The following is a 13,055-nucleotide window of genomic DNA, read 5'->3' as shown; positions in this document are numbered from 1 at the left end:
GTGTTCTGAAACAACAAATAGAATCACTGTCCCTGATTCAGGCCAAATTTGAATCAAATAGGGCCCGCTTCACCCCTAGAAGAAACATATAATAAAATTTATTTTAAATACTTCCATTATTTACCTGTACTATAAAGGCACCTGGAGTAATTAGTTTCTTTGGACACTCAGTTCCATAACTACTACTGACTCAAAGTGCTTGTAGTGCTTTGGCCAGGTGCCAGAGGACTGGAAAAGGGCCAATGTGGCCTCCATTTTCAAAAAGGGGAGGAAGGAGGATCTGGGTAACTATAGGCCCATTAATCTTACCATGGTCCTGGGGAAGCTCTTTAGAAAATTATCCAGGAACACATCTGCGAGGGATCAGCAGGGGAGATTATGTTTAGGGGCAACCATCACGGGTTCATTAGAGGCAGGTCCTGTCAAACCAACCTGGTGGCCTTCTACGACCAGGTCACCAAATCCTTAGATGCAGGTGTCGCAGTGGACGTAGTCTTTCTGGACTTTAGGAAGGCCTTCGACACTGTCTCTCACCCCATTCTCATTAAAAAATTAGGTGACTGTGGCATTGATGCCTACACAGACGGATGGATCGCAAATTGGCTGGAGGGCCACACCCAGAGAGTGGTGATGGATGGGTCATTTTTGACCTGCAGGGAAGTGGGCAGTGGAGTCTCCCAGGGCTTGGTCCTCAGGCCTACACTGTTCAAAATCTTCATCAGCGACTTGGATGCGGGGCAGTAAAGCGCCTTGTTCAAATTCGCAGATGACACTAAGATGTGGGGAGAGGTGGGTACACTAGAAGAGAGGGACAGGCTACAATTAGACCTAGACAGGTTACAGGGGTGGGCGGATGAGAACAGGATGAGTTTCAACACTGATGAGTGCAAGGTGATGCACCTGGGGAGGAAGATCCAGCACCACGCCTACAGGCTGGGGAACTCCCTTCTTGTCAGTGCAGAAGCAGAAAAGGATCTTGGAGTCATTATTGAAGGGGGTGATGCTCCCCCTCTATGCAACATTGGTCAGGCCGCAGTTGGAGTACTGCATCCAGTTCTGGGCGCCGCACTTCAGGAGGGATGTGGACAGCATCAAGATGGTCCAGAGGAGGGCCACTTACATGATCAGAGGGCAGCAAGGCAGGCTCTATGAGGGGAGGCTATGGGACCTGAACCTGTTCAGCCTCCACAAGAGAAGGCTGAGAGGAGATCTGGTGGCCATCTATAAACTTACCAGGGGGGACAAGCGGGGAATGGGAGAGTCCCTGTTCCCCTGAGCACTACCAGGAGTAACTAGGAATAACGGCCACAAGTTGACTGAGAGTAGGTTCAGGCTAGATATCAGGAGGTGCTATTTCACAGTCAAGGTGGCTAGGAGCTGGAACCAACTTCCAAGGGAAGTGGTGCTTGCTCCTACCCTGGGGGTCTTCAAAAGGAAGCTAGATAATCACCTAGCCAAGGTCATTTGACCCCAGTACTCTTTCCTGACCATGGCAGGGGGTCAGACTTGATGATCTGCTCAGGTCCCTTCTGACCCTACAAACTATGAAACTATGAAAGTAAAAGAATTGCTTTGGAGCCCATCAAACACTATTGTTCTCAAAGAAACATTCCTTAGGAAAAGGTAATCCAATAACTGCCTGCTGTTTCACCTTTGCTAAAAGAGCCAATATTTGGCACTGGTGATTACAGATTAGTGGACTAGATGGGCTGATCTGATTCAGTATGGCAGCTCCAATATTCTTGTGTTAAATGTTTTCCTCAGATTATGAATTGTATCCGAATAATTTTTATGAAATGTTTTTATTATTATGTTCTCCCCAGAGGGACTCATTAAATCTCTGAATGAGTGGAAATAAAAAGGCTGAATTCCCTCATCCTATGGAAAAATAATTCCACAGGAAGGGAGTTGGGATGATTTATGTGAAATTCTTCTCCTGGAATTTCCCCATGCTTGTCCCTTTTTCAGTGAGCAGGGATTTTGTTCCCAGAACACAAGGTTCTCAGGGGATCTTTCTGAGGACCAGGGACATGTGTTCAAAGAACTTGTACATCTTCAGTGGATGCGTTGCCCTGTCCTTCTCCCTCACTTCCTGACAATTTAAAGCCAGTGTGACTGTGGTGTCAGGACAGGCATAGCCAGTTACCACCCTCAGAAACAGCTTTCTTTCTTCTATCACAATGTTCTCCAGATGAGGAAAATACTGGTGTCTCAGGCTACAGTGCTCTATGCATGAAAGTACCAGTGTGGTACAGAGATCAAGAAGACAGATGATGATATAATTGAATAAATGAAATTGAAGGGGCTATGCTAAGGAATGGTTATATATGCTTGTGAAGAACTGTCTGCAAGGCTGGACCCAAAAATATATTGAAGGTAAATAATTATCACTCCTATTATATTAGATCACTCATCTTATAAGGGCATATTATTAAAAAAAACCCCATATAAATAAATAAACAACCCTCTGAGCCATCAGGAATTAAAACTGTGGCTTTGTGGCAGGCTACTCCCAACAGTTTAATTTAACTGGGATGTCAAAAGTTTGTTTGGATTCTTGTGTAATGACTGCAGAGGAGATCAGCATACGCTAGTCATTATTTGTTTCTTCATTAACACAAAGCAGACAATATTCTAGAAACAGGATGCACAAATTAGGCAATGTCTTCAGAAAGATCGATAATGGTCTTAAATAACTTGGATGATGTAATTAGCATAATCATACCTCCCTTTAACATTAGGCAGGAATACTTCTTTCCACCATGTCATGAACAAACCACACACACGTTACGTGTGGCAATGGACAAGAACAAGAGAAACAAAACACTAATTTCCCTTTGTGTCTCTATTACAATGATTCAAGTGGACATAATTTCACATTCCTTTTATAGTATGTTCTGGCTTTAGCATAATGCCTTTTACCTGGGGGAAAAAATAACTTTCTACATCTTGGTGTAAGAAGACATAGGAGAGTACCTGGATGACTAAAAGATGTGAAAGTACTGGATTTTTAGTGCAATGTCAGCCTGGGCAAGTCTCACACAGTAAACTGAAAAGCCAGTCCATACCTGGCTGTTAGATGCTGAGAAAGGTCATTTTTTTGGTTAATGAAACAAGTTAACCTATTTTTCAAAGGTAAATTGAAAGGATTTTCATAGTATTCATATGCAAAGCTCACATTTAAATATGCAGTCATTCCCTCTCTTCAAACACTGATGCAAACCTGTGGTTTTTTTAAGTATATTTCTTTTTTAGTATAAAAATATTAAACTGGCTATTTAAAAGGCAAATAAAGTTCATTTGTAAAGGAGCTAGTAGTTTTGCATTTGTTCATTTGTCAAGGTCCAGAGCTGGCAGCAGAGAAATACCTCCAAAGGCAGCAAAGATTGTGGTTACCAGGCATCCTACACTTGACAGAAAAGCCTCCCCAACTCTTGCAGCATCCTCACTTCCGACTCCCTGCTGGGTTGCATCAGGACATCTTAACCCCTATCTCTAACCAACTCAAAAGAATAATTTCCTCAGTAAAAACCCATCTCAGACTCAGTACCATTGGGGACACAGTTCTGCAATGCTGACCCTTACACTGGTCTTTCAAGTCCTTCCTCAATTACCTTCCTCTCACTATGTCAATCTAACATAAAAACCTACAATTTGATAGTGATTGAGCTTGAAGTTTCAAAACCACATACAAGCGTAAGGAGTCAACAATTGTTCTGAAAATTCACAGGCACTTCCCTCTGTCCTCCCTACCCCCAAAGAATGTTTCATCCCTACAGAAACCCTGATCTCTGATTCATTGGACCAAAAAACAATTGCTCGGGGTCATTCAGATCTTCAAAAACAAACATTTCATCTTTCATTGTGAATTAAAAAGTTGCGATGCACTGAATCTTTCTTGACCATGAAAATCAACTTATAACATGAACCAAATGCTAATTTTCAACTACATTCACATAAATCTTCACTGAGTTCAATGAAAATATGCTGATTTGCATATTTTGATTCTGCAAAACTAAAAGCAGAATTTGACTCCGTGCTGACTGTGTCATCAAAATACAACAAGGTAATTTGTGGAATCTGTTCCCGTTAGTGCAATCAAAAACTTAAAATTATTAAATCCAACATTTAAACTGAAAATAAGACATTTCTGTTCTTTACCAGATTTTAATACTTCAGCCTTGTGTAAATGCAGGTTGGAAATGTTAATGGATCCTAAGAGAGTGAGGTGATGAACTCCCATTCAAGGGGAGTTGGAGGCCTATTATCTTGGGCTTCTTTATCACCCCAAATCCTAACTCTCATTTAAATTAAGGTGTCTGTGTCCATAAGACTTCTGCACCTCACTGCGAAATCAGTTCTCAGCTGAGGGCAGGTGCTGGTATGAAGATCTTCATGGACAAACCAATTTAAACTCCAACCAGACTTTCATAGCTGTCCAATCAGTGAAAGCTGCTGAAGACAGACAATGAAGTATCATATTTCTTGCTTGTCCTGGCAATGTCCCTTCCACAGTAACACTCGTGGATTTGCTACTCCAGGAGTAGAAGCAAAGAATGATTTGCAGTTCTGTACCCCATGTTTCCAGGCTAGCCAAACTTTCTGCTGCCAGGAGACCTATCTCAGTCCCCTGGCAAAATCTGGGTGGTGATGAGTCTGATTCTACATATTTCCTAAATGATAGGGCTAGAAAACTATCTTTGCCACATTGCCTTCAGCGCCACCAACTATGCCAGATTTGTGCAATCTTTTGTTCACATCTCCAATAAATATTCCCCCTCTTTCTTAGGTACTGCCCTCTCACAGGAAATGCTCATGGGAAATAATCTTCAAAGCCCCTCCCTTCTAAAATTCCTTCTCAAAACAGAATTCCATTACAAACCCCACAAGAGATCAGGCACCTAATAATAATTGGGTTGGGGAAGAGGAAGGGAACTTGGTAACACCAAGTTGAGTCCATGACTATCTTACATAACAACATGATCTTATCATCATACTCAGCCTCCATCATCATACCCTTCTATTGTCTGGTCCACACATTTATTATATCTTATTTTAAGTGATATTACAGGTACTTTGAGGTTAGAACCATGAATGTATGGCATCTATTATCATGGAGTCCTGACACAGTACAATCATTAACAAATAGGTAATGGTGATCAGCAAAGGAAACTATCTATTCCATTATTTCTCATTATAACTGAATGTCCAGTCCTTGTTCTCTTGCAAATTCATTAACTTAAAGGGGACAAGAATCCAGGCCACTGAAGGCTGAAGAATTACATATTCAAACCTGCATCAGAGACAATATAAAGATCAGCCACTGGGAATGAACCATTGCATTTGAATATCCAGATATTGAAATATTTTTCTTATATTACAATGGCTAAAGCAATTATTCACCTACATTAGAGTTTATCATAATAATTATTATAATGCTTGTCGCAGTTCAGATGTTATACAGCACAAGGGTGTAACATGATTTGTTGGCTTCCTTGTTGCATCAAGTAAAAAGGTTTCCCAGTTTCCCTGTAACATCAGTTGCACACAATATCATATTTTAAATCAGAGAGATCCACCGTGATTTTGTACATAAATGTCCATATATCCTGAAAAATTTTTCCTTTTCCTTCAGATACAAGGTAGGTATTTTAGTACAATGCAAACAAGCTAAGTTTTTCCTGTACTCAGAGACCAGCGGAAGTATGAAGTTAATTCAGCCATACAATATCAACCATAAAGGTAATAATTCCTACTATTAAAAGAAAAATCACCATATTATCACTACTTGGAAAGAGAACTCCTATGTCCACCTATGTCAGAGATGTGTAGAAAGTTCATCGTTGAAACATTAAGCACTATATGCCTTGGTTAGAAAAATGATGGTCAATTACCTACTTAAGCCTAAATATCTCATCAGGTTAGCATAGTTAAGACATAACAGCTACTGGTCACATGAGGTAATGACATAACTAGCAACCCATCTAGCCAGTCCCCAGTCCAAATGATGATGTATAGTGTACACATTTACATCTGGTCTGATGGGGGAGGCTTTAAGTACAAGTCCAGAGTAAGTGTCCAACTCATACTTCTAGGTTTGTAGCAAAGGGCTGTGACTGATCCCCTGCACACTCTCAATAAACAGTGATGGTCTCCAGCTATTCTTGTTAACTCCTACAGAAGTTGAGCAGTTTCAGCACTAGTTAGGCAGCAGTCTGGACTACAATTTGGTGATTTTTTTCAATCAAATAGGTTATCTGATTTTAAAAAATGCAGTTTCAAGTCAACTTAAACCACTTGCAAATGCCTAACAAAGCTGGTGAATAGTTTCAGCTGAAAAAAGTGAAAACAATTTCATTTCAACATTTTAAATGAAACATTTTAAGTTTTTATGTTGAAAGGCTGCTCCAGGACTAAATTTAGCTCAATATAATTAAAACAACACACACCCCTGCACCAAAAATGCTAAATCAAACAAGTTGCTTTGTGGGAACTGAAACACAATTTTCAATCTTTCATTTCAGAAAAAAAATGTTTGAGGTCAATCAGAAATTAAGTTAAACTTCATTTTGGTTTAGCCACTGAATCAAAAATATCAATGATTTGCCCAGCTCTACTCAGAAATTGGGAAGACCAGACTCCAATGGCAGTCATTTAGATTTACACAGCATTGTCCATTACTGACATAATAATGGGTTCTGCTATTCTCTCAGCTTTTAGAAGGTTCTGCTACTGTTAACTCTGGGGCTTTAGCCAGGTGCTGACATTAAAGAATTGTTTTGTCAGATAGCTCTGAGAGTAAACAGGGTCCTTCATGTTTCTGTCATTAGCCTCATATGTATGTCTCAGCTGGGAGTTGTAGTTCAAACCTCCAGTGATGTCATTGGTAGAAACGGCAGAATCTTTCAAACCTCCAGTGATGTCATTGATAGAAACTGCAGAATCTGAACCCTAAAGGGCCTGATCTACCATTCTTACACAACTAAAATCCCACTGACATAAATGAAAGTCATCTGTGGGTAAGGGCTGCATGCTTATGCCCTAATATGGCTTCAAAGATTTAATTTCTACCATTTAGTAAACAAGTTTTAGCAAATGCTATGGAATAAAGATGCGCAAATTATAAAGCAAAGTGTATACACACATAAAAGCAAAATTGTGTTCTCCCACATCACAGCAGATAAGCCAAAATTGCATTTGTTTTTGAAGACAAAAGCTTTTATGTAAATTGATATGAAAATAAATATTATCTCTTTACCCTAATGTTCAAATGAGAAGTTCAATGGCATGTAGTTTACAAGAGAGAAAGGGAAACTTTAAAGCAGTAAAATACAAATTAACTAATTCAAACTTCCCTGTCAGGAGTAACTGGGAACCAATCACTGCTTGTTAAAGTCCAGTCTGGCATGTCACTTCTGAGTGGGAGCAGAGCAAATACTCTCAGTCGTGTTAGGGATGGAGATGGTACAGGTCCATTAAGCAGAGATCTGAGCACGTGTGTGCACAGTCACAGCGTGGATCAGCTCCCCCACCTGCTTGGCAGTGGTGCCCCAGAACAGACTGCTGGTTAAGGCACTCTGGGAGGAGGGAGACCCAGAGCTAAGTGCCGGGTCTGATCCAGGCAAAGCAGGGATCTCACCCAGAGTTGTCCTTATCACCAGATAAGTCCTCCAGCCCCTGGCCTATTGGCTCTGTTGGGACAGTCTCTCTGGATTTGACTAAGGCTCATGTTTCCATTGTGCCTGATCCGCATTCTCCAGTGAAGTGAGGGCAGAGGGGCGGGGGAACCAGAATATTGCATCGGAAAATTTCAGAGAGAAATTTCAAAGGGGAGACGAGAGCCGGCCACATCCGACTGCGCCGGCACAGGCAGAGCCAGGCCCGGGCACGAGCGCTTGGGTGGTTTTGCTCGCGCACAGACGAGCGCGGCTCGAGGAGCCGGGCTCAGCCTTTATGCGCCCGACGCGCTAATGCGGAGCCACCGGGGCAAAGCGGCTAATGCCTGCGCACGGGGTCTCCCGGCACAACCCAAGGATCAACTGGAATAAAATTGGTGCCGTCCAGGCTCAGCCCCGTTCACACCAAAGGGAACATGCTACAGAGGTCCCAACTGCTCCCCATCCGCGCTCGGCTTCAGGAGAGGCACGGCAGGGGAGGATTTAGCTCTGTCTACTTCCCACTCCATTTGCTCTGCTACCAACACAGGATCCCGCCGGGGCCGGGGCCGGCTCCGCGGACACGCCGGTCGCGCCCCTCGTAAGCCCCGCTCAGGCCAGGCCCGCGGTAGCGCCGCAGCCCGCTGCTTCCGTGAGCCCCAAGCTCCCCGCTGCGCCGTCCGACCCGGCAGTCTCCACCGGCGCCCAGAAAAACGCCAGGCTTCCGCACCTTCGGAAGCAGAAGTTTATCCAGAGCCTGGATCTGGAGGGAGCCGGCAGATTTTGGCCACAGCCTTCTAAATCCTGCCGCATAACGGGAGCCGATGGGAGCTCTGCCTAATCCTCCCGGGCCCCGCTCCCTGATCCGACACGGGAGCGCGGGGAGCGACCGCATCTACAGCAGGACCCGGCGGGCGCGCGGCGGGTTTCCCGCCTCGATCCCCCGTGTGGCCTCCGCGCCCCCGTCTCCAGCCGGCCACAGGACATGCAGGGCCCGCGGGGAGCTTACATGGGCTCCGGGACCAGGACTGGGAGGAGCAGGGGGCCGGGGGCTGATCTTTTTTAAATCCCAGCAGGGGACCTACACAGACAGACAGATACACATAATCTCCCAGACAGGGAAGATGTATATAGATTCTCCCCTGTCAAGATAGATAGAGTTCTATACGTATATCCATCTAATCTATCAGTCTATCTGTATGTGTGTCCGTGTATCTATACACGCACACAGAGATACATATATATTGTGGCCGTGCCGCTGCATCAGTTTCAAGCAGCCTCTGCATCCCGCCGCTCACCTGCTCTCACTCTCTCTCTCTCGGCAGTTTTGGGGGGTCGGAGGTGGGGGAGGAGCGCCTGAGCCGTGCTCCGGGGCCGGGCCGGAGCCAGAGCCAGATGTTGGCGGCTCAGGGCGCGGCGGGCGTGCGAGCCGGCCACGTGCGGCGGGTGAAGGTGCGCCGGGCCCGGAGCCGGCGGCGCGCGGGGGTCGGAGCCCGGGCGGGGCAGGAGGGGCGGGGCGGGGCGCTCACCTGCCAGGAGCAGCGCGGAGCCCAGCAGCGCGCAGAGCAGCGCGGGCGCCGCCGCCAGCCGCCTGCGCATGGTGCCGCAGGGGTGGCCGGAGCGCAGCGGAGCCGGGCGGTCCCGGGCGGCCCTGGCCTCGCCTCGCCTCCCCCCTGCCCGCGGCGGCGGCGGAGATCCGGGCGCGGCTCGTGCCGGGCGAGGAGCAGCATCCAGGAGCGCCCCGGTCCCGCGGGGCGGCTCGGGCAGGGCGGGGGTGTCGGCGGACTGCAGCCGCCCGGCCCGGCGCGCTTATAACCTCCCCAGCGCACATCCCCGGCGCCGAGCACGCCTCCCCGAGCCCGCCCCCGGCCAGCGCCGCCCCCGCCCCTCCCCGCAGCCTCCGGCCGCCGGCTGCCCCCGCGCTGCCACCCCGCCGGGCTGGGGACGCGGCGCTGCGCCGCGGGGCTCCCGGGACTGCCCCGGCCGAGCCGGGGGAGGGCATGCCCGAGCCAGGACGCTGCCCCGGCAGGGCCGGCGCGGGGGCCGCGGAGACGCCCGGAGACTCCCGCGCTGTCCCAAGCAGCGGCCCCGCCGGGTCCTCCTGAGCTAGTCCTGGCAATGGAAGAATGAGCCCCTCTGGTGCTGTCCTCTGTCCTCCTCCGGCTCAGAAACAGAGGGAGCATCGCAGAGTGGAAGAGGGATGTCGTAGCCGTGATGGTCCAGAAATGATGCCCGAGGCAAGGCTTTCTCAGCGACAGCTCTTTTATTGGACCAGCTGGGCGGTTGGGAGCAGTCGGACAAGCGCTGGCACGAAGACCTCAGGAAGAAAGTCTTGCATTCGGGAGCGTGTCTAGCGTTTCACCCCAGCTACACAGAAGGTCCAATAAAGGAAAGCAATGGAAAAGCTGGCATTTCCCAAGGCGTGCCTCAAGTAAACTGACATTAGATTAAACACATGTATACAGAGAGAGATGGAGAGAGAGAGAGAGATCTAATATCTATCTGTCTATCTATCTATCTGTAATGGTTTTAAGGACACTGATCTCTATTGTAAAGACATTAATTTTCTAAGACCCAAGTAGACAAAGCCTTGGCTGGGATGATCTAGTTGGCGATGGTCCTACTTTGAGCAGGGGATTGAACTAGATGACTTCCTGAGGTCCCTTCCAACCCTAATTTTCTATGATCCTAGGATTCACCAGGATTCTTTCAATAGCTGGTCTTATGACTCCATCTAGCACTGCCAAGGAAGACAGGGTTGAGCTGGTACTCTGTATATTGTGTGTTATTCACTTGAAAAATGTATTAAATTGTTTTAAGCTTAAAAAAATCTATTATTAACAACAGCCTTAGAGGGAATCCATTGAGAACCATTGGTCTAAGGATTCCCTCTAAGGCTGTTGTTGATAAGGGGGGGCTTAAGCTTAAAAAAAATTAATACTACATTTTTTCAAGTGAATAACACACCACCTACTGAGTACCGGCTCAGACTTGCCTTCCTTGGAAGTGCTAGATGGAGTCACATGATCAGCTATTGAAAGAATCCTAGTGAATCATAGGTTGGTGGAAAATTAGGGTTGGAAGGGACCTCCGGAGGTCATCAACTCCAACTCCCTGCTCAAAGCAGGACCATCCCCAACCAGATCATCCCAGCCAAGGCTTTGTCTACTTGGGTCTTAGAAACTTAATGTCTTTACAATAAAAACCAGTGTCCTTCAAACCATTACAGATAGATAGATAGATATTAGATAGATCGATGTGTGTGTGTGTACTTATGTTTAATCTGATGTCAGTTTACATGAACACACCATACCTCTGGCGTCTGTTACTATTTCTTTTTTAAGCTTAAGCATTTGAGAGATTCAAAGAATACTATTCCTGGAGGGGCAAATAAATGCTTAAATGAGAAAACCAACCCAAAGCCTCCAGGCATTTTAGCACCCTGAAGAGTTACCCACCCACTGCCCCCCCTGTTCAGTGTTAAGATTAATTTTATTGGGAGCCTGGAGCAGTAGAAGTGGAGCACCCCAGCTAATGGGTAGGCAGAACTGTACAGAGTGAATTTGAAACAGAGGTAACAAAAGTAATACAAATGTGCACTGCAGCTAGCAGCAAGCATAGCGTGCCTGAGCCGGGTCACCCTCCACTAGCATGTGGTAAAATACCAGACAGGAGGAAGTGCAGTGGGTGAAAATCAGGCTTGCCTGATGGTTCATATCTCTCATATGATGAAAGTCAGAACTACCCACCATTGTCCCCACTCCACCCAGTGCCACGCAGCTCAGTACCAGGATGTGCCCTCAGTACAGAGATGCTGGGGCCTGGAACAGTGTTAACTGCAGCTGGGGTGTGGGGGTTGCTTAGAGAAAATTGTGTAGAGGACCTGCCCACACTAGCACATTGTACCTGGCTTTCATGAAGTTACACCCCTGAGTGCTGCCACCTCTGACACACAAATCATCCATCCTTTACTTCTATTTGGTGTCTACCTGTCTCAAAACGCTTTCATGAATTTAGCCCCACAATCCCCTCGTGAGCTATGAGGCAGGTAAGTGTCACTATCCGCATTTTGCAGATAAGGGAAAGGAAGCACACAGAGGATAAATAACTCCTTCAGGGCCACAGGAAGTTTGTGACTGGTCCAAGAATAGAACCCAGATCTTCCCCATCCCACAAGATCATCCTGCTGGAAGATGACAGGGTGGCTGTCTTCTTGTTTGCTTGTTTGTTTTTAATGAATACTATTTAACAAGTTTTTAAAAAGTAAGTCAGTCAATTCCTTGTATTAAACTTCCATTAATATGTTTGATACTTACCAAAGGACTTAAGCCTGTATTTTCAAACCTGCCTGACCTATGGCTGTATATAGAAGCCTTGACGCTCATTCCCTCCCCCAGCCACCCTCCTACCAGACCATGTAGGAAGGGCCCAGAAGCTTCCTTCCCCAGAGGATGTGTCAAAAGAATTGTCCTCCAAGCGAAGGGAAAAGAGGGGGGGCACAGCTGGAAAACCAGCAGCACAGTACTAAGCATCCAGACACACTGATAGCTCTCAAGTCTTAATACCAGATTGCATGAGCAAGGTCTGGCAACATCCTTCCCACCCCCACAACCCTCCCAGGACTTCATAAGACTCCAGATCCCCACCATGCAAGAAAGGAATAGCAGGAGCAGGACAGGGAGAGCAGACCTTCAGATTCTTCCTGAGTCCCTGACACCTGCAGATCCCTCCAGCAAAGAGATGTGTGGAAGCCAGGGTTGTGTGAATGCTGAATAAGCATTAAAGATTGAAACAACTCTCAAAGACAGGTACAGGGAGGAATAAGACAACAAGGGCTCAATTAAAACAAAAGGTAAAATTAAACATGTAATGTGTTCAGTGTCCATAGGGTACAACAGACACAGACAAGGCAGAGGGATAGAATTGTGTGGAGAGGAAGTGAGCTCTGGGAATCATCTGTAAGATTTTATTTTGAGCTAGGACCATTTTCCTTTCCTTGTCTATGTCTGTGGTCTCTTCTTCTCTATTTATATAGCATCTAGCATGAGGGGGCCCTGTGCTTGATATGGCAGTGTGTAGGTGCTACTGCAACATAAATATTAAATAAACAAGCTACAGATCTAAGCAGAACTCAGTTCCAAAGATGTACATGTTGCTGAGGGCAGTCTGGCAGGCATGGCACAATGCATGACAACCCTGCAGCCAAACCCATCATGTTTGGGGCTGACAGTAATGGGTGATATATGCATTGACAGTTTTTGTCCTCACATGTTTTAAGAGCTATTACATTTCCCTTGACTGTGAAATGTGGGAAATTTCCTTTCTAAAATTTAGTTAAAAAAAAAATTTCCAAATGCTAAGAAGGGAACCTGCCATATTTCAAAACTGAAACTAAAACCT

General features: G+C 46.2%; 1 protein-coding gene across 2 annotated transcripts in view; it reads right to left on the bottom strand.

Moving 5' to 3' along the window:
• FLT1 (fms related receptor tyrosine kinase 1) overlaps nucleotides 1–9,465 on the bottom strand; it is a 155,907-nt gene extending 146,442 nt beyond the window's left edge. For both annotated transcript variants that reach the window (XM_090028283.1, XM_090028293.1), the window contains exon 1: nucleotides 9,185–9,465. In XM_090028283.1, the coding sequence (XP_089884409.1) occupies nucleotides 9,185–9,254 (70 nt within the window). In that variant the 5' untranslated portion in view covers nucleotides 9,255–9,465. The remainder of the gene's footprint in view (nucleotides 1–9,184) is intronic.
• Between the last annotated feature and the right edge of the window lie 3,590 nt (nucleotides 9,466–13,055).

Source organism: Crocodylus siamensis, chromosome 1 (genome assembly GCF_052110815.1).
Source record: "Crocodylus siamensis isolate JL-2025a chromosome 1, ASM5211081v1, whole genome shotgun sequence".
Taxonomy (NCBI): domain Eukaryota; kingdom Metazoa; phylum Chordata; order Crocodylia; family Crocodylidae; genus Crocodylus; species Crocodylus siamensis.
This window is presented reverse-complemented; position numbering and strand designations above follow the sequence as displayed.